General features: G+C 47.0%; 1 protein-coding gene across 1 annotated transcript; it reads left to right on the top strand.

Annotated features, from left to right (window-relative positions):
* The first annotated feature begins 285 nt into the window (after positions 1 to 285).
* Positions 286 to 20,429, top strand: HAPLN4 (hyaluronan and proteoglycan link protein 4). The gene is made up of 5 exons (XM_020969359.2): positions 286 to 1,620; positions 4,495 to 4,603; positions 5,732 to 6,094; positions 14,701 to 15,003; positions 18,172 to 20,429. Exons 1-5 carry the CDS (start codon positions 1,618 to 1,620, stop codon positions 18,531 to 18,533), a joined length of 1,140 nt encoding a protein of 379 aa, XP_020825018.1. The 5' UTR covers positions 286 to 1,617; the 3' UTR covers positions 18,534 to 20,429.
* Positions 20,430 to 20,691: the final 262 nt, after the last annotated feature.

The following is a 20,691-nucleotide window of genomic DNA, read 5'->3' as shown; positions in this document are numbered from 1 at the left end:
AAATTAAATGGGAATTTTTGGGGAGTTTTGTGGAAGTAGCAAATGACATGCAAAGGCCAGCAGATGACACAGAAAAAGTTTAGAAACTCAGAAATGCATAATATTTTATTCATATATATATATATATATATATAATGTTGTATAATATCAACACATTTTATCTTTTAATACCATAATAATTCAGACTTCTTCTCTAGTATAATGGGAGGGCCAAAAAATTTTATGAGGATTTACCAGATCATGGAAGGATGAGGGTGGGGTGGGGTGGGGGTGCTATGCCCCTAACCTCATCATGTGGAAGATAACTGTATGGGCTTCTAAGCCCAAGCTGTCTCAGATGGTAGAAAGTCATGAGAAAGACCCTCTTTTCTCCCCAACTTTGTTCCTTTCCTATACTTCAGAGAACCTTTGAATTGCTCATGAGAACCCCAGGGCCTTATAGAATTAGTGGGGTTTATTCTGAGGAATTTGGGGCAGATAGTGGATGGAGCGGTGGGCCTGGAGTTAGGAAGACCAATATGAGTGCAAATCGAGCCTCAGACACTTACTAGCTGTGTGACCTTGGGCAAGTCACTTCACCTCTATTTGCCTCAGTTTCCTCAACTGTAAAATGGAGATAATTCCGAGGGTTGTCAGGGAGATCAAATTTGTCACAAGTGACATTGTGACACATAGTAGGTGCTATATAAAAATGTTAGCTATTATTATTATTTGGGATTACATCAAAGGAGAGGGGGCAGCTGGTGGGGACAGAATGGTTACAGTACTGCAGTCCACTGGCTCTGTGTGTTGGCATATGTGCCCTCACTCCCCAACACTGATCAGACTGTGACATCAGATGAGCTACGTCCTTTCTCTTCGACCCAGCTTTCGTCTCTAACATGGGAGAGATGATCTCAGAGGTTTCTTCCTGGTACATAAGTCTAGGATTCAGAGAGTATGGGAGAGCCAACATCTCACCACCCCAGCTTGGGTGTCAGAGGCAGGGGTCCTTGGCTCTGGTTCTCCCTGCCCCCATTCCCACCACATTCCTGGCATCGGCCTAGTCCAGTTGGAGTTTCTAGTGCTGAAGAGGACTTTTCCCCCACCAAAGGGCACACTGGACATGCCTCTTGGTTCATCTGTCCCTAGGCTAGTCTTTAAAGGATGGTACCGCACTACCCATCTGGCTTCACACACTAGCCTGTCCTGGACATTCTCTGAGAGAGGCAGTCCAGAGGCTGCCTCCTGCCCTTCTACACTCTCCTCCCCTTCCATCCCTGGAGTAGGGTGGGTGGGTGCTAAGTCTATCCTCAGCCTTGGACCTGCAGCACCAGAGAGCCTAACCCCTGCCTGACCTAACACCTTGCCTCTTTTTAAAAATCCCTCCCTGTCCAGACCTCCTCCCAGCATCCACCTATTTCCCTGGGCAGAGTTGGACCTAGCCAGTCCCAGCTCTTCTTCATTCCACCCCACCTCCACACGCCCCTCCCTCTATGAGCACGCCTGTGCCAAGGACTGTGGGGCCCAGCCTCCACCAGACACGTGCCAACCCAGCTCTAGGACAAAGTAGAGGAGCCTGGCAACTTTGTCAGATGGAGCATTAAAGGTTTCAGCTGCCTCTTGGCTCTTGGGAAGATGGTAAGTGACTCCCTCCACCCCATCCAGGTCCTCATTTCACTTTGTCTCTGTTTCTTTTCTCTCTGTTCCTCTCTCTTTTCTATGTCTCTGTCTCTCTTTTCTCTCTCTATCTGTTTCTTTCTCTCAGCCTCTCTCCTCTCATCTCTGTCAGTCTCTCTGTTCTCTCTCTCTCTCTCTTTCCCCCTCTCCCCTCCTCTTACCCTTCTCTGCTTTTTCTGCCCATTTCCTTTTACTCCTCTATCTCTCTCTTGGTCTCTTTCTGTGTCTTTCCTGGCTTCTGTCTCTTCATTTGACACTGTCACAATTTCTATCTCTCCCTCTTTCTGTTTTTGTTTGTTTTTCCCTGTCTCTATTTCTCTGACTCTCCTGGTCTCTTTCTCTCTGTCTCTTTCTGTACTTGTCTCTCCTTGTCTCTGTCTCTCTGAATCTCTGTCCTACCTGTCTTGGTGCAGTCTCCCAGCCCCCACCAGAATAACCTTGAAATGGGAAATGCGGCATGCTCCTTTGCTGGCTCTCTCTCTCCCTTTCCCTGCAGAGCCTCTGCACCACTGCAGCTTGAGTTTAGCCTTTAGCCTGTCCTGTCCTGGCAGGCCCGCCACCTGCCCCTGCTGCCCCACTACCTGCCCCTCCCCCCCGCTGAATGCCCCTGCCCCACTGCTGCCTGCCCCTGAGTCCTCAGGGCTGGGGGTCCTGGGCTGGGAACAAGTCTGGGAGTCTCTGGGAGACATATGGAACTGGCTTGCTGGCTGGCCTAACCCACAGCCCCTGCCTAGCCTAGGCTGTCTGCCTGGTGTTACTTTGCTTGGTCTGCAAGAATCTCCGTGTCTGTCCCTTCCCCTGATACCCACCCGCCTCTTCTCCAGCTACACTTAAGTAGCCTCGGGGCTCCTAGATAGTGGGACAGGGAGCCAAAGACCCTGGAGTCTATATCTGAAACTAATTCCTAGAAGCCTTTGTACCCTCCCTCCTCTCTTCGCATACCTACAGTCAAAGAAGAGCCCACCCCCAGCAAACAGCATTGGAGAAGGAGAAGGAGGAGCATTTCTCTTTGAGGAACCTGCATTTTTCTGAAGGGGTAGCCTGAGACAGAGAGAGACAGAGCACATCTGAGTGAAATCTGCCCCCATAGCAGTGTGCCTGTGTGTGCACGTGTGTGTTAGTTTGTAGGAGAGTGTGTGTGAGAAGAGTGTGTGTGTGTGTGTGTGTGTGTGCGTGTGTAAGAGAGAGAAGGGAGGGGGGAGAGGGCGGCAGAGCATATGAGTGTGTGGAGAAGAGAACAGACGTAAAGGGGATTTTATGTGTGTGTGTGTGTGTGCGTGCGCGTGTGCACGCGTGAGTGTGCACTCATGAAAGAGAATGGGACTGTGAGTGTGCATGAGGTGCCCACTTGAGTGCAGAGAAATGGTTGAAGTGCTGCTAGGATCCACAGGACCTAAAAGATGAGGGGAGGGGATCCCACAGTCTAAGGAGGGCTGCTGCCCCCTCTCCTCACCTCAACTACTGCTACTACTACCAAGAAGAAGAAATGATTTGCATTTTAAAAGTCTGCACTGATAGTCAGGGGCTTGGGTTTCCCCATACTGCTCCGATCTCACTGTGTTTCCTTGGCAAGTTACTTCTCTTGGAATATCAGTTTTCCAGTTCAGAACAGGAAGGTCCTCATGCTTTGACACTCCATGTTCTACGGACCCTCCCAGCAATGACATTCAGTGTTCTAAGGGCCCTCCCAGCCCGGACATCCTGTGTAAGGGTCCTCCCAGGTCTGATATTCTGTGTTTTCAGGTCCCTGCCAAGTTTGGATACAGTGTGTTCTAAGGTTCCCCCTCCCTCCCACCTCCGTCCCCCAGCTCTAATAATCTGGGTTCTCTGGTGCCTCTCATCTGACATTCTATGATTACTGTTTTATAGTACCATTTTCACATCTTATCTCATTTGAGGTTCACAAATCCATTATTCTTTTCATTTTTAGGAGGCTGTACTTTCCTGGCCATGGCTTTTCTGTGTCCACTATGAAAAGTAGGGCCTGGGATACCAAGTCTCAGTCTGTCATGACTACCAGTCTCTAGATGGACACCATTAGCTCAGGTTCCATCTTGGAACATTATTGGTTGGCTAGAGGAGGGAAGAAAGAGAAATAGACACAGAGGAAAGGAATACCATTGAGGGCAGGATGACAGACCTCCACTCGCAAACACAGTCAGGGCTCAGACTTATATGCAAATTACTTAGTCTGGCCTTCAAGGCCCTTCAGAATCTGTTCCCAACCTACTATTCCAGCTTTAGAATTGTGTATTTCTTGGGGCTGGAAGGGTCACCTAGTTCCCCTCTCTTCCTTTTTTATAGATGAGGAAATTGAGGTCCAGAGAAGGGGAAATTACTTGCTCAAGGTCACACAGCTGGCCAGTGGCAGAACAATGATAAGGACACAGGTCTCTTCGCTTTTAGGCCAAGGCTTTTCCCATTACACTGCACTGCACTGACTTACCCTTCATGATGCCTCTACGCATACCCCATCCTCTAGCCAACTGGCCTCCTTACTGTATCCTGAACCCATCTTAAGCCTTCCTACCCCAACTCATCCTCAGGCTCCTCCTTCCCCTTAGAATGTACTTTGCTTCTTTCCCTCTCTTTGTCTCCCCCATTTCCCAATACGTCCTTCAAAACCCAAGTCAAAATCTATCCTCTCTAGGAATTCATACTGCAAATGATCAGAGAAGGGGGAGGCATATGGGAATGGAGGACTCTTGGCTACTGTGGGTCTGTGGGTAGAGGTGCAGTAGATGCCTGCATAAACATTCCTCGTTCCCCAGTTCCTATTCCCCAGGAGGTTCAGTCCCTACTTGCTAGTTACATTGGGCACCTCCATTCCCCTAGGGGCCCTCCTGCCAGGCAGTGGGCATCAACATCTGGATCCTCCTGGTATTTACAACCTCTGCTCTCGGGGGCAGTGACAGAGGCCGGAAGAAGATTGTCCATGTGCTAGGTGAGTTGGGGGTGGGGCAGGGTTCTCCCTAGCAATAAAGTACCTTGCCATTCTGAGAAATGAGGCACAATCCTGGCCTCCACAGATAAACCATCCCCTCCTTCACAGATTTCATGGGGCTCATCCATTTCACTGAACCCTCATTCACTTCCCGTAACCCCCTATTCCCTGAATGAGCATCTACTTCCCTCACTGAACCCTTTCATTCCTCATTAAGCTTTCATTGCCATAGTGAGGTTCCACCCCCCCATCTTTAATCCTTTTATTGAGTCCCATTCCCCTCATTAAGCCTTCATTCCCTCCTCTTCGGCCCTGATGAGGGCTCAATGGGCTCCCATCCTTGTCTCTTAGCTTCCCATCCTCCTCACTGAACCCTTACATTCCTCATTAAGCGCTCATCTCCTTACTGAGTCCTCACTTCTTCCCCTCACTGATCTTTAATACTTTTATTGAGTCCAATCCCCCTCATTAAGTTTTTATCTCCCTCCCTAAACTTCACTCTGCCCTTATTTCCCTGTCCAGTCAATGAGAGCCCACCTTCCCTCAGTGAGCCCTCCATTCTTTTCGATGAGCCACAGTATTTCTCTGAACTCCAGTCTGTCTCACCGACAGCTGATCTCCCATGTCCCCAACATCCTCACCAAGCTCTCATTCTCTTCAATGGGCCCTCATCCCCCTTTGCTGAATTTCTCATCTCATTTCTCTCTACTCCTTCCCTCAGGCTCTCATTCCCTCATTTAGTCCCCACATTGTTCATTGAACCCTCATTTTACCATGAGATTCCTATCCTAATCCATGGACCCCCATCCCTTCACTGAGCCCTCTCTAACTACTGAAAGACATCACATAGGGAGGGAAGGCTAAGGGCGCATAAAGTGGGGATGAGCTAGAGTGAATACTCAAATCCTTTTTTCCCAATCAGTATTCCTTCCAACCTAACCTTTTACCTCCATTCAGATCTTGACCTAGGAATGAAGAGATTAGCTTGCCTTTTGTAGTTGACTCTTCCCCATATTCTTCCCCAAGTCCACAATGACTAAAGAGTAGGGTGACATGGGGTAAGTGGACAGAGTAATTAGAGTGCCTCTGGATGGTTGCCTCTTCCCTCTAACACTCCCTGCTCTCCAGAGGATGAGTCAGGGGCCGTGGTGGTCCAGACAGCACCAGGAAAGGTGGTGACACACCGAGGTGGAACCATTGTCCTGCCCTGCCGATATCACTACGACATCTCAGCTCATGATGAGGATGAAATCCGCCTCAAGTGGACCAAAGTGACTGACCCATTGGCTTTCCGTGATGTTTTTGTGGCTATGGGCAAGGAGAGGCGGGCCTTTGGCAGCTACCGGGGTCGGACATCCCTGCAGGAAGATGGCCCTGGCGATGCTTCCTTGATTATCCGAAATGTCACGCTACAGGACTATGGCCGTTATGAATGTGAGGTCACCAATGAGCTCGAGGATGATGCTGGCATGGTCAGCTTGGACTTAGAAGGTACCTGGCCCAGGGTCAATGCAGGAGACAAGGGAAAGAGAAGTGGGATGGCCTGTGAGGGCATTTTAATAAAAAGAATAAGGAAGTGGGATGGTGTGGGGGCATTTCCATTGGACAAATGAGAAAGCATAACCAACATTTTGACTGGAGAAATAAGAAAATTGGATGCTGTAGAGGGGTGTTTTGATTAGGGGAATCAAGAAGTGGGATAGAGTTGTGCTATCAGAAGAAAATAGTATCACTGGTTATCAAGGAGTAAGTTTTAATTCAACACACAAAATTTATAGTCTTTTTTTCTTTTTAATTTTTTACTGTGAATTAGAAAATAATCAATATGAATATTTCACCAAAGAACAGAAAATGGGGATTGTATGTGAAATGGCAAAACCCTTACATACAACTTAATTCCTTTTAATATACATTAAATTTAACGTGATAGTACCAACATTGCCTTGTCTGTGTCCCCCCTTTGCCTATGAGTCTTTCAGTCAAAGCTATTATGCTCACAATAATTAATAACTAGCATTTATATATCATTATGAGGTTTGCAAAGCACTTTACAAATATTATCTCATTTTTATCTTCACTACAACTCTGGGAGGTAGGTGCTTTCATTATCCTTATTCGTAACTAAGGCAGATAGAGATTAAGTGACTTGCTTAGGGTCATACAACTAGTAAGTATCTGAAGTGGGATTTGAACTCTGGTCTTCCTGATTCCAGGCCCAGTGCTCTATCTACTGAGCCACCCAGCAGAGTGTATATTATATGACTGGGGGCTGGAGAGGATGACCTCTTATCAGGTATGTTGTCAACAATATTCTTGTTAAGGACTAAATGTCCTTTGAGGTCCCTTCCAGATCTGAGATTCTGTGATTTCCATTGGAAAAATGAGGACATCAGAGGATGGAGGTATCTAGCTGGGAAGTCATAGTGGGAACCTCTTTAGAGGGCAAGTCCTTTCTCTCAACATTGCTTCTCCTTCTATGAAGAGGTATATGTCCATCAGGCACAGAGTTCTGGGAACTATTGCTCATCATCCCCCTCACTGGAAGGCATGACCTGTAGACTGCTGGGGCGGAAGGGGTTCTAGACATTATCTTTTCTTCTTTGCATTCTTTTTACCTTCTACCCTAAGGCAGGGTCAACTCAAAGTACTCGCTCTGAGAGCGGAGCTAAGGCCAGGGGGGACAGCCTTGAGCTCTCTCTCAGCCAACAGCCCCTCTCCTTGGGGAAGGAGAGGACAGTGTGCCAGAGAATAATGGCTCTGTCATGTCCAATCCCTTAAATGGTCAAATGGAGTCTGGCTCTAGGCCTTAGAAAGTCTAAGCCTAAGCATTCTCACCCATCAGTTTTTCTCAGTTCAATAAAAGTAGATGGAGAAAGTGTTGTGGTTTGATGCATTGCCCTGGAATGCACACTTTCATCTGGACCTCAGTTAATTTGGAACTGGTACCTCCTCCTTAGATCTGAGTTTGCAACCAGGCCTCATTTTCACACAAAGGTGGTAATACTCCAAAAGGGATAATAATTCCTGCCCTGCCTCCCCAATAGTTGCTTTGTAGATTGTAAAGAGCTTTGCAAGTTGAAAGTAAAGTAAGAGAGTAACACCAATTACTTTGATCGCTGGCAAAATTCTATAATGTATTTTTAAAGGGATTGTTTGTGAACATCTAGAAAAGGAAACAGTGATCACAAAGAGTTGGCATGTTTTCCCTGAGAATAGCTTACAGTGGATTAATTCAATATCCTTTTTTGATGGGGTGGAAGATCTCTGACTGGAAGATCAGAGGTTGCTGTAGATACAGTCTATCTAGATATCAGCAAGCCATTTGACAAGGTTTCTGCTATTTCTATGAGAAAGATGAGAGCTTGATGATGGTACAGTTATGTGGATTCACAAGTGATTGACTAGCTGGACTCAAATGGTTTGAACTTTTAAATGGAACTTTTTGCTTGAAGATCTCAGCAGCTACCTTGAATTCAGTTATTATCTCTATGCTGATGATTCCCAGATCTAAAAATCCAGACCCAACCTCACTCATGACGTAGTCTGTTATCACCAACTGCCTCTTGGACATCTCAAATTGTATGCTCTGTAGACATCCCAAATTGAAAATGTCCATAATAGAACTAATTATCTTTCTCCCCAAACTCTCCTGTCTTCCTAACTTTCCTATCACATCAAGGGCACCACCATCCTCCCAGTTATATATATATATATGTATATATATAAAACCTTGGTTGGTATCATTAGTTCCTCTCTTGAGCTCACCCCACATATCCAATCAGTTGCCAAATCTTTTCATTTCTATCCCTACAACATTTCTCACAACCATCCCCTTCTTTCTATGCACACCAGCCACCACCCTATTTTAGGTCCTCATTAACTCACACATAGACTATTGCAATAACCATGTAATTAATCTCCATGATGCCTCAAGCCTCTCCCTCTAACTCATCTTACATACAACTGTCAAAGCCATTTTCCTAAAGCCCAGGTCCAGCCATATTATTCCCATTCTCAGTGGATTCCAATGGCTCCCTGTTTCCTTCAGGAACAAATGTAAACTCTTCAGTTTGACTTTTAAAGCCTTTTCTAATCCAGCCCCAAGCTACCTTTGCCACTTTGTTCTTGTATCACTCCTCTTTCCACACTCTGGGATCCAGCCAGACTGACTTCCTTGCTGTTCTTTCCACACGATTTCTGCATCATCTATCTCCATCTCAGGCCTGTCTTTGCTCCGGCTCTCCCCAGACCTGAAATGCTCTCCCTCTTCACCCCTGCCTTGTAGGGAACCTGGTTTCTTTCAAAATTTGGCTCAAATACAACCTTGTATGTGACCTCCCCCCAAGTTAATTTGGTATCTACTTTGAATGTACTTATAAATAACAGTAGCTAGCATTTAGTGCCTACTATATAATAAGCATTTCAAAAATATCTCATTTGACTGTTACAACCATTAAACATAGGTATTGTCATATTAGGGTAGCTAGGTAGATAGAGTGCTGGGCTTAGGGTCTGGAAGACTTGAATTCAAATCTGGCCTCAGACACTTACTAGCTGTATGACCCTGGGAGAATCACTTAACCATTTGCCTCAGTTTCCTCATCTGTAAAGTGAGCTGGAGAAGGAAATGATAAACCACTCCAGTATCTTTACCAAGAAAACCCCAAATGGGGTCATGAAGAAACTGAAATAACTGAACAGCAACTGGTATATCCCCATTTTACAGTTGAGGAAACTGAGACATACACAGGTTAAGTGACTTGCCCAAGGTCATACAGCTCATAAGTGTCTGAGGCTAAATTTGAACTCAGGTCTTCTTGAATCTGGGCCCAGCACTCTAGCCACTGCACCATCTAGCTGCCTACTGAATAAGCATAAACATTTATAGAGCACTAACTACGTTTCAGGCACTGTGCTAAGTGCTTTACAGTGATCTCATTTGATCTTCACAACAACCAACATAAAAGGTAGGTGCTACAGTTATCCCCATTTTGCAGTTGAGGAAACTGAGACAGAGTTAAGTGATTTGCCCAGGGTCATACAGCTAGTAAGTGTCTGAGGCCAGATTTGAACTCAAGAAGATGAGCCTTTACTGGTGCAAGGCCCAGCACTCTATCCACTGCACCACCTGGCTGCCCAAATATTAAACAAAGAATATTGCCCAAATACTGAATACTAAATATGCATGATACATTCCCTGACAGAATACAAGCTCTTTATATTTACTTATCCTTATACATGTTTTACGCCCTCAGGAGAATGCCCTTAGCTCAGTGAGAGAATTAACTGTTCAACTTAAGTTTTTGTATCCAAAGTGCTTAGCACAGTGCCTCACACATAGTAGGTGCTTAATAAATTCTTGTTAATTGTTTGGATGATAAAATCAGGATTCAAAAAAACTTAAACAAGAATATTGACCTGAATCTAATAAGTTTACTGGAGATAAAAAGCAGTCTTAAACTTAGGATTAAACTCTGTCCCTTTTCCTTCCTCCCAGCTTCACAAGTATGATTTGTTTGAAAAGGATCTAGGGGTTTCAGTGACCCTGTAGGCTTACTAGGAGTCAACAATGTGATATGGCAGCTAAGACAGACAGTTCATGCCTTCCTAGGCTGCATGAAGACAGTTATCTAGCACCCACAAAGAGGGAAAGGTTAGGACCACTGTACTCTCCTCTGGATAGACCACATTCTAAATGATTATGTTTAGTTCTGGACACTACATTGTAAAAAGAAGTTGATAAGTTGGAGAGTTTTCCGAGAAGCGCCATGAGGATGGAAGGGGCTTCAAATCATGGAACATGAGGACTGATTGGAGGAGCTAGGGATGTGTAGGCCAGAGAAGAGAAAACCGGGGGAGGTAAGAGAGTTGTCTTCAAGCGTTTAAAGGGCCACCATGGAGAAAAGGGATTTTGTTGTTGTCCTCCTAGACAGGGGGCTGAACTGAGAGCAATGGGTAGAAATTACAGAGGCAGGTTTAGTCTTCATTTCAGGGGAAAAGAACCCCACAAAACTTCCTAACAATTAGAGCTTTCCCAAAGGGGAATGGGCTGCTTCCCAAGGCAGTGGGTTCATGATCCCTGAATGAATGAGTGAATGGATGAATCAAAAAATATTTATTAAGTGCTTACTCTATGTGAAGAACTGTGCTGGTGATGGAAATAGAATCCCAAAGATGACCGTCCTCGCTCTCAAAGAGCTCACATTCTAATGAATTTCCACTGGATGGGTGGATCACCCCTTGTTAGGTAGATTGTACAGGAGGTTTGTTTCCAAGGACAGGGTGGATTCGGTGGCTTTCTCAACTCAGTCTCTGTGAAAGCCTGGATTTTTATTAGTATTGATTTCAGGATCCAAGATTCACAGTATCTTAGACTCCGAAGATCCTTGAATGATTCAGTTCAATAAAAATTGTGTTCAGCACCTATTTCTTGTTGGCAGAGCTGGGCACTTTGGGGAGAGAGTAGTTTACATGATAGGTCTAGATGGCTAAAACATATAACAACACATGATATCAGGAAGATACAAAAAAAATGCTGTAGGGTTTGGGGCAGTAAAAGAAGATCTCTGAGCTAGAAGAGACCAGGTGAGAACACTTAGAAGGAAGGCTTGATTTAGAGACTCAGCAAGGTGGGGGGGAATAAGTCAGAGATACCTCTCCCTCTAGCAATCCAGATTAGGGGTCTACTTTGGGCTTAAAAGACTCTCAGGTTAGGTTGGCCCTATCCATAGGTAAAAGTGAAAATTACTGAGGACCCCCAAAGAGCTTTTGTTGAAATGGATTATATTAGGATATTTACCTTTTTAGAAATTAAAATGACTTATTAGGAAAGTAATTTTGATCTTAAAGACCCCCTGAACAGGTCTAGGAGACCTCTAGGGTCCCCAGACCACATTCTGAGAACACCTGGTCTTTAAGAATAATAATTCACATTCCAATTGTACTTTAATGTTTACAAAGCAATTTCCTCAAAACAACACTCTGAGGTAGGTAAACCGAGAATTATTTTCCCTCTTTCACAGATGGGGAAACTGGGGCACAGATGGGTTAGGTGATTTTCCCAATATCACACAGCTGAAAAGTTCTGGAGCTGGAATTCTCACCTAGGCCTTCTGATCACGAGGCCCATGGGATCTGAAACTGGAAGATCTAGGTTCAAGTCCTACCTCAGACTCTTACTAGCTGTGTGATCCTGGGCAAGTCACTTAACTTCTAAAAATGGGGATAATAATACTAACTATCTCACAGGGGTGAACTCATAGGGCTACTGTAAGAATCAAATGACTTAACATATATAATGTACTTTGTTTTACCTTAAAATATTATATAAATGCTAGTTACAATAATAATTATTGTTATTATTATTTCCATTGAATCATACTGCTAGGTGTTGTGGTTTTAGTAGCATTAAAAAGGGGTGGATTTAGAAGGGCTGTCCATTAATCCCAAATATGGCTTCACTCCTTCTGTCCCCTCCATGCCGTCCTCATTTGAAATACCCCTCCCCCCATCAGAATCACTAATAAGTGAGGCTGTGCTGCCTTGAGACCCAGGAACACACGTAGGAATGTATGTGTCTTTGGGGGAAGGGCCCTGGGACCTCCTTTGGCAGATGGATGAGGAAACCAGTTCCCTGAATAAGACTGGTAGTCAGCATTGGGGGATAGGCAGTCTTTCTTTCAGTCAACAAATAATTCTGTATCTAGTATCTGGCTCTGCTACTCAACCTCAGTAACGTAGGCTAAGATCATGGAACTCAGGTACTGAAGTATACAAAGACAAAAACAAAACAGTCCCTTCCCTTAGAGAGTTTACATCAGGGGTCCAGCCATATGTGGCCACATGTGGCCTCGAGACCACGGGGTTCCCACCTCTGGTTTACATTCTTCTAGAGGAATACAAACAAGTAAAGATAAAGTGTAAGAGAGTAAGGATACCTTGGGGGATCAGGGAAGGCTCCCTGAGAAGAGTGGCAGCTCACTTGAGTTAAGGCAGATAAGGATTCTGAGAAGCAAAGATGAGAAGGGAATGCATTCCAGAAATAGGGGATGGTTAGTACAGATGCAGGGAGGGGTGAGGTGACATGTCCAGTTTGAAAACAGTCATTAAGGGGGCAGCTAGGTGGCTCAGTGGATAGAGCACCAGCCCTGGAGTCAGGAGGACCTGAGTTCAAATCAGACACATGACACTTACTAGCTGCGTGACCCTGGGCAAGTCACTTAACCCCATTGCCTAGCCCAAAATAAAAAAAAAATCCGTCATTAGGTAGTCCATATGGTTAGAATGTAGAGGGTGATCTAGAATAATCTGAAATAATATTGGAAAGGCAGGTTGAAGAGAGATGATAAGGGGCCTTTAGAGGCAGTAGGGAACCAACAAGGTTTTTGAGCAGGGCAGTGATAATGCTTAGATATCTGCTGTAGGAGGGTTACTTTGGCCCTTATATGGAAAAGAGATTGAAGATAAAGGAGGTTGAGGCAGCTGCTGGACCTGGAGTTGGGAAGACCTCAGTTTAAATCTGACCTCAGATGCTTATTAGCAAGTCATTCTCTCAGCCTCAGTTTCCCTAACTGCAAAATGGAGATTATAACCACAATGGTATTTGCAAAATACTTTGCAAACCTTCAAGTGCCATATAAATCTAGCTACTTGCCAGCCGACACTAATTAGGAGGCTATTACAATAATCAAAAGGAGATGAAGTCCTGAATTATGGTGATGACAGTGTAAATAAAGAAGGGAGTTGGATATGAGATAACTTTTACAGGTAAACTATGAAAGATTTAGCAGATGAATGGATATGGTGGTAAGACAGACCAAATGGTCAAAGATAATTCCAAGGTCATGAATGTATATGATAAAATGTTGGTGGTACCCTCGTCAGAAAGACAGAAGTACGAAGGAGGGGAAGATGATGAGTTCCTTTTTGGACATGTTGAGTTTGTGATGCTGATGGGAAATCCAGGTAGAGATGTTCAGCATGCAGTAGGTAATATGGGTTTTAATTTCAATTGGGGTGGGGTAAGATCAGGGCTAGATATAAAGATTTAAGAATCATTTGCATGCGGATGATTAACTGAACCAAAAGAAGAACATATAGAGAAAGACGGCCAAATCAGAGCCTCCAGGGATACCAACATTTAGGCAATAGGAGGTAGGCCTCAGTTTCCTCATCTGTAAAATGACTGGGTCATGTTGAAGGTGCTTTCCATCTCTGATGGCCTAATTTTTTTGTGATACTATTTACAGAGTGCCTGCTCTGAGCTTGAGAAAATAGAAAAATGAATATGGCATGGTCCTGCTCAGGAGGCTTAATCTAGAAGGGGAATAAGATGAGTATAACTTTCCATACAAAGCAGGGTGGGATAAGAGTCTTTAGACAGAAGCACAGTAGAAAATGGGGAAGGGGGAGAGGTTCAGAGGAGGGAAAAATCACTTCTGCTTTGGATCAGACAAGGTTGGACCTCAACTAGTAAGACCAGCAGGATTTCAAAGAACTACAGAGCATTAGAGCTGGAAGAATCCCTTGAAACATAGAATCTCAGAGCTTGGAGGGATTTTAGAAGGCAGAACACAATGTTGGAGTTGGAAGCACTGTAGAAATAGTCAAATTCAACTCATTTTATAGATGAGGAAACTGGAACTAAGAAAGAGGAAATAACCTTAGAATCCCACAGCAAATTTAGATGGCAGAGGGCATTCCAGGTATGGGGAACTGCATGAACAAAGGCAAAGAAGTGAGTTTTTCAGTTTGGTTAGCCATGGATGATGGGTGAAAAGGGGTGAGGGGAAGATATGACAGTCAAGGTAGATTGGGGTTTGATAATAGGGAGCTTCAGCTTTCAGGTTGAAGAGTGTGGCCATCTCCTGGGGATAAGGAAAGTCTTGGTTGGTGCCTGAGCCAAGGAGGGGCAGACAGGAGTTGGGCTTTGGGGCCCTAAAGCTGAGAATGGGGTAGGATGTCCCATTGTAGGCTTTGGGGAGGTGATTATGGTGGCCTGTGTAGAAGGGATGATGGGTGGGCCAAAGGGTTGGACGGAGGTGTCTCTGAGCCCAGGCCTTCTTAAGCCAGGGTTTTCCACTCCCCTCCCAAATCAGGTGTGATCTTTCCCTACCATCCTCGCCTGGGCCGCTACACGCTGACTTATCCTGAGGCACAGCGGGCGTGCGCCGAGCAGGACGGCATCCTGGCGTCCTACGAGCAGCTGCACGCTGCGTGGCGCGAGGGTCTGGACTGGTGCAACGCGGGCTGGCTGCAGGACGGCTCGGTGCAGTACCCTGTGGGCCAGCCGCGTGAAGAATGCGGCCGCCGCGAGGCTCCCGTGGGCGTGCGAAACTACGGCTACCGCCACAAGGAAGACGAGCGCTACGACGCCTTCTGTTTCACGTCCAATCTGCAGGGTGAGCGCGCGCCCAACCTGGGTTGCTGGCCCCTCCTCAGCCTCCCCTTCCCCTTTGCTCTGCCCCAACTTCATTTCTGCCTCCATTAGTCGCAGTCACCAGCTTGGCCCCCGCCACATACTGCCCGCCCTCCAACCCCATCTTTACCTAGCCAGCCCTTTACCCTCCTCTAGACCCACTCAGGCTGCCAAGTGGCCTCTTAGTCTCTTAGTTCTACCGCCCTCGCCCCCACCCTATCCTCTGCCTATTCTCCCAGCAGCCACTCCATGGTCCAGTCCACCCTTCCACCTTCAATACTACCCCATCAACCCTTCCTGATCTTCAGTTCCAACATCCCTCCCCACCTCAATCCTCCACATTCTTTCCCAGGCCCCCTGGTGAAAACCCAAGCTTTTGATCTTCCAGTTTCAGTCAGCTCCACTGCCCTGCAATTCTGGTTGCCCTCCCCTCACCCCAATTTTAAAAGACCCCTTTTCTTCCTCCTTTGTCCTCCACAGGACTTAGTTAGAGACTGTGTCTGCACTAGCCACATCTTCAGCAGGGCCTGGCTCCCTGCAGATAAGACACCCTTTCACTCAGACTTCAAAGAGGTGCCCATGAGTCTTTCTCTTTTGCAAGTCTACCAGAGGCTTCACTTTTGCTGCAGGTGGTCATGGGAGCTCATTCATCCCCAGTCTCCCAGAACTAATAGATGTCTTTGGGCATTCCTCTGCATGGGTATTAGGGGTGCTTAGAGGGAGACTTCCTAGGTGACCAGAGTGAACTGAAACTTCTAAAGCTATATATAGCCCTTGGGCAAGTGAAAGACACCTTGCTTTTGGAAACACAGGGAAATGTTCTGTCTGCAACTCTATGTGGTTTGTGTGACTGCTGGTGTGTATGCGTGTGTGTGTGTGTGTGCATGTGAGAGAGAGAGATTGAGATTGTTTTTGACAGTGTGTATGCAAAGATGCCAACTGTGTGTATTATTGTGTGAATCTCTGTGCAACTTCATGGGATGATTTGATACTGGATAACCTCAAATTCATCCTCCCCCAAACCCAACACCATCTTCTTGAAAACCTGTTCTTCAGTGGTCAGTGGTGCCACTATCCTTTCCTACCCTTACAACCCATCACCAAACACATACCAGATCTAGACCTGAAACCTCAGGTTCATTTTGGCCTTGACCCTCTCCAGAGTCACAGAAGCTCAGATTTGGCCTTCGAATCCAACTTGTACTTCAGCAAGAATCTCTTTTCTCCAACATACTAGACAACTGGGCATCCAGCATCCTCTGGGGGGACCTTCAGGGATGAGATATCTACCATCTCCTGGGGAAGTCAGGCCCACTTTTGGATTGATCTCACTGTTCAGAAGTTTATCCTCTAATAATCTCAAATATATCTTTTTGCAACTCTTTTTTTTTGGGGGGGTGAGGCAATTGGAGTTAAGTGACTTGCCCAGAGTCACACAGCTAGTGAGTATTATGTGTCTGAGACAGGATTTGAACTCAGGTCCTCTTGACTGAAGGGCTGGTGCTCTATCTACTGCGCCACCTACCTGCCCCATCTTTGCAACTCTTAGCCATTGCTCCCAGCATCAGCCTTTGAGGAGAACAAATCTAACTGCTCTTGCATGAGGCAGCCCTTCCTATATTTGAAGAAAGCTACCACCTTCCCCTAAGTCTTTTCTTACTCAGGCTGAACTGCCAGACTTCCTTCTAGTACAGCGTGATCTCCAGACCTTTCTTTCATCTTCTGGCTACTCTCTTCTGGACAAGGTTTTTGAGGGAGTTTGACTTGATGGCAGCTAGGTGGTGCTGTAGGAGATAGGTTGCCAGGCCTGGAGTCAGGAAGGCTGATCTTGAGTTCAAATCCAGACTCAGACACTTACTAGCTGTGTGACCCTGAGCAAGTCACTTCACCTTGTTTGCTTCAGTTTCCTCATTTATAAAATGTGCTGGAGAAGGAAATGGCAAATCACCCCAGTATCTTTGCCAAGAAAACACCAAATGGAGTCACTAAGAGTCAGACATGACCAAACAACAGCAACAGACTTGATGGTGGTCCCTTTTAGCCCTAAATCTATGCTCCTATAACTTACAGCTGGAAGGAAACTGAGGCATCATCTGGTCCAGCTCCTTCATTTTACAGATGAGCAAAGTGAGGCCCAGGAGAGTAAATCAATTTGCCCATTTGAACCAAAGGAATAGCTGACTCCAAATCAGTGGTCTATCTCTAACCCCTCCCATGCTTATACGCCCGCCATCAATGACTCGGTGGCCCATGGGACAAAGTCCAAAACAGCCTGGCATTGGAGGTCCCCTATGATTTTGTCTCAGTCAGTCTTTTCTTCAAGGACCAGCTCAGAAGCCACCTCCTCCTCCTCTAAGAAGCCTCTGCTATTTGTCCTCTCTTCCCTTCCTCCCTTGAGCCCCCTCAGCATCCTTTTTCTCTCTCATCATGGTGTAGTTTATGTTGTAGCTCTGTGGGTCTGTGCCTGATCCCCCTAACTAGACTGTGGGCTTTGGAAGGTGGGGTGAGCCTGGGTTATAGATGTTTTCCCAATAGCACAAGAAGATCTCAAGGGCCCAATATTAAACAAGTTTCAGTGACAGTTGAATGAATAAATGTTGTTGATAGATAGTTCATCAGAGTGTGCATGAGGCTGTGCTTTTAACTGTGGGTGACAGTGTCCAGATGTGGCTCTGTGAATGTGACACAGTATGTGGCTGTGTATATTTGTGCTTTTGACTCAGTGTATCTGAGCTCTTTGTGTATTGTGTTATGTTAAGGTTGTTTACTTGAGGGTGGGAGGTGGCGTATGTGAATGTGATTATTGGTGTGTAGATGTATCCTATTGTGAGGCATGGAATGTGTCTACACTGGGAAGCTTGAGGGGATGAGGAGTAAAGGAGCTCTTGGGGTTGGGGGGGAGGAGCTAAGGAGGGTGTTGAGGAAGGAGAGAAGTAAAGGAAATCTACCCTGAAGATATGAGTCTTTTTTGGGGAGGGGAAGGTGGGGTCATTAGGCAGAGAATCTCATGTGTTTCAAGGTGTCCCAGGGCTCCCCAAAATGCCTCAGGACTCGGTGCAGGGTAGGGGCGGGACTGGGGAAGGAGGCTTGAAGGTTGGGTCTGGCCCAGGGTTGTTCTCTGAGCCCAGGCCCGCCGCGTCTGTGTCCGCAGGTCAGGTATTCTTCCTGAAGCCCTACCGCAAGGTGAGCTTTCCGGAGGCGGTGCGGGCGTGTGCGGGCAGCGGCGCCGCGGTGGCCAAGGTGGGCCAGCTGTATGCCGCGTGGAAGCTGCAGCTGTTGGATCGCTGCGAGGCCGGCTGGCTGGGCGACGGCAGCGTGCGCTACCCCATCGTCAACCCGCGGGCTCGCTGCGGAGGCCAGAGGCCGGGCGTGCGCAACCTCGGTTTCCCCGACAAGAAGCACCGCCTCTTCGGCGTCTACTGCTACCGCGCGCCAGGCTCCCCGGACCCAGGAGCAGCGCGCTGGGGCTGGGGCTGGAGGGACCCAAGCGCCTGGCGGCCCCTGCACGTCTAGCTGGGGGCCGCTCGAGGGAGGGGCTCCCCCAGCGGTTACCAAGGGGTTTGGCATTTGCCACACCCCTGGGGAGGTACTTCTAAGTGTCGCTATGGGGACCAGCAGCCGTTTCTTCCTCTTGAGAGAAGGGGTTTTCTAAGATGTTGCCATGGGGACCAGCATCTCATTGCCCCCCCCCTCCACCCCGGCCGGAGGGATTTCTGAGTGTCACCATGGAGATCCACATCCACTCCAATCTCCCCAACAAGGGCATTTTTTTAGGTGTTGCCGTGGGGACCAGCATCTGTCCCGCCCCCAGGGAAGGAACTTCGGCCTCCGCCCCTCTTCCCCTGGGGGTGGGGGTAGTGATGCCTCAAGACTTCGACCAGAAGACCAATCTGCCCCGCCCCTTTGTGGAAGCATCCTAGACATTCCCGAGAGCCCTGTCCCAGGGAGAGGAAGGGGTCCTCTAGCAGTAGTTATGGTGATCAGGGCTGATGGTACTTAGAGCTGTTACTATGGTGACTGACCTTTGCCCCACCCCCCTGAAGGAATACTTCTGCTGTAGCCATAGTGACTGGCTCCTCCCTCCACTTTTTGCCAGAGTTACTGACCTCTTCCTAGCTTCCCAGTCATCCCTGTGAGGACTGATACCCCAGCCTCCAGGTAGCATTCACTCCGCCCGACTCCGCAGGCGGCCTCGGGACGTTTACAATCGGGAAGTGGAACACCTGGGTCCTTAGGACCCAAGAGCTGCTTCCCTCTCCTTTTCTCCTTTCCCCCTGAACTTCCTATGGGGACAGGACGTCGGCAAGGCCACAGGAGCATGGATTTGGAGCAAAGGACGCAGCTCTGCCACTTACTACCTGTGTGACCTTGGGCAAGTCACATAACTTCTCTGGGTAACCTCTCAGTTTCTTCATCCATAAAATGAGGGGTTTGCACTAGATGACCTCTAAGGTCCCTTCCAGTTCCAAATGTGTGATCCTGTGACTGGGAAGCAAGAGACTTGCATGCACCAGTCCCTTGTCCCCACTGCCCAGGGGTCAGCCTGGGGAGGAGAAGCTCTTTCCCTTCCCGGACCTAAGCCTCATCCTGCTTGTCTTGTCCTCTTGCCCCAAATAAAAGTGCAGGTCCAACCCATCTCAGCTTGTGCCTGCTTTATCTGCATGCTCCCACCAGGGTCTCTTATCTGGGTCTGTGGGTCTCACCCACAACAAAAAAGAGAGCTGGAGACTGATTAGGGCCTCAGCTTATGTGGGGCACCCTCAGGCTGGGGTCACTAGAATGCTTCTCCTGCTTTTAGCTCCTCAGAGCCAGACCCTCTTGTAGTGTTTGACATCACCCCCCCCAAGTAGAAGATGGCATGCAGAAAGGGGGCACTAGAGAACTTTATGGGGCCCAGCTGTGGTCCCAAAACTAGAGGCTATAAAAATGTCCTCCTAACATTAATACATGATGGAACTCCCATCTTGTGGCAGTGAACAAGGCCACTGGGAGAGGGGAGAAGGGAAGAGCCTTCTCTTTGTGGTTACTGCCTCTGTGTGTTTACCATTAGTGGAGTCATGGTGGCTGCATGGAGCTGTTCTTTTCCATTCAAACAGAATGGGATTTAGAAGCAAGATCTCTAGTTGGGTTGATCTTTCAAAACAAGCCAAGGAAGAACTTCTGACTTAGAGTCCAAGGAAGGGTAAAGCAGGAGTTTTCACCATGGAAGTATCCCTTTCCTGATGCCCCCAGCTGTTAGTGTTTTATCCTCAATTTTCATGCATATAATTATCTGTGCATGTAAAACCCTCCAGTAGAATGTAAGCTTCTTGAGGGCAGGGACCATTTTCCATTTTGCCCTTGTATCCCCAGTACCTAACACAGTGCCTTGCACATAGTAAGCTCCTAATAAATGCTCGTTGTATTGCATTGGATTTGAGATGATGAGGGGTATTTTAGATGAGCCTGGGGAGGGATGATTTGACTTGGATATCCACTGGAATCTGATGTGGGTGGGTAGGTCTTTGCAACTGACTATGGATGCTGCTAACAGCTGGGCTTCTCTTTTTGGCTCCAAGACTGCCAGCTTGCACTAATGACTTCCCTCCCTCCCCATGTTCCAAACACAGCGGATTTTTAATTCAGAGTTGACTTTCTTCTGCCCTTGGTCAGCATGTGTGCAGAGGGCAAG

This window comes from Phascolarctos cinereus, unplaced genomic scaffold, assembly GCF_003287225.1.
Source record: "Phascolarctos cinereus isolate Bilbo 61053 unplaced genomic scaffold, phaCin_HiC Scaffold_4;HRSCAF=312, whole genome shotgun sequence".
Taxonomy (NCBI): Eukaryota; Metazoa; Chordata; class Mammalia; order Diprotodontia; family Phascolarctidae; genus Phascolarctos; species Phascolarctos cinereus.
Note: the sequence above shows the minus strand (reverse complement) of the source record. Positions and strands in the feature narration are given on the sequence as shown.

What these genes read in the sequence shown, in the direction of transcription:
- HAPLN4 (XM_020969359.2), top strand. An exon ending in GAAGATTGTCCATGTGCTAG is followed by an intron (nt 4,604 to 5,731) that starts GTGAGTTGGGGG and finishes CCTGCTCTCCAG; the next exon opens with AGGATGAGTCAGGGGCCGTG. An exon ending in GGTCAGCTTGGACTTAGAAG is followed by an intron (nt 6,095 to 14,700) that starts GTACCTGGCCCA and finishes CTCCCAAATCAG; the next exon opens with GTGTGATCTTTCCCTACCAT.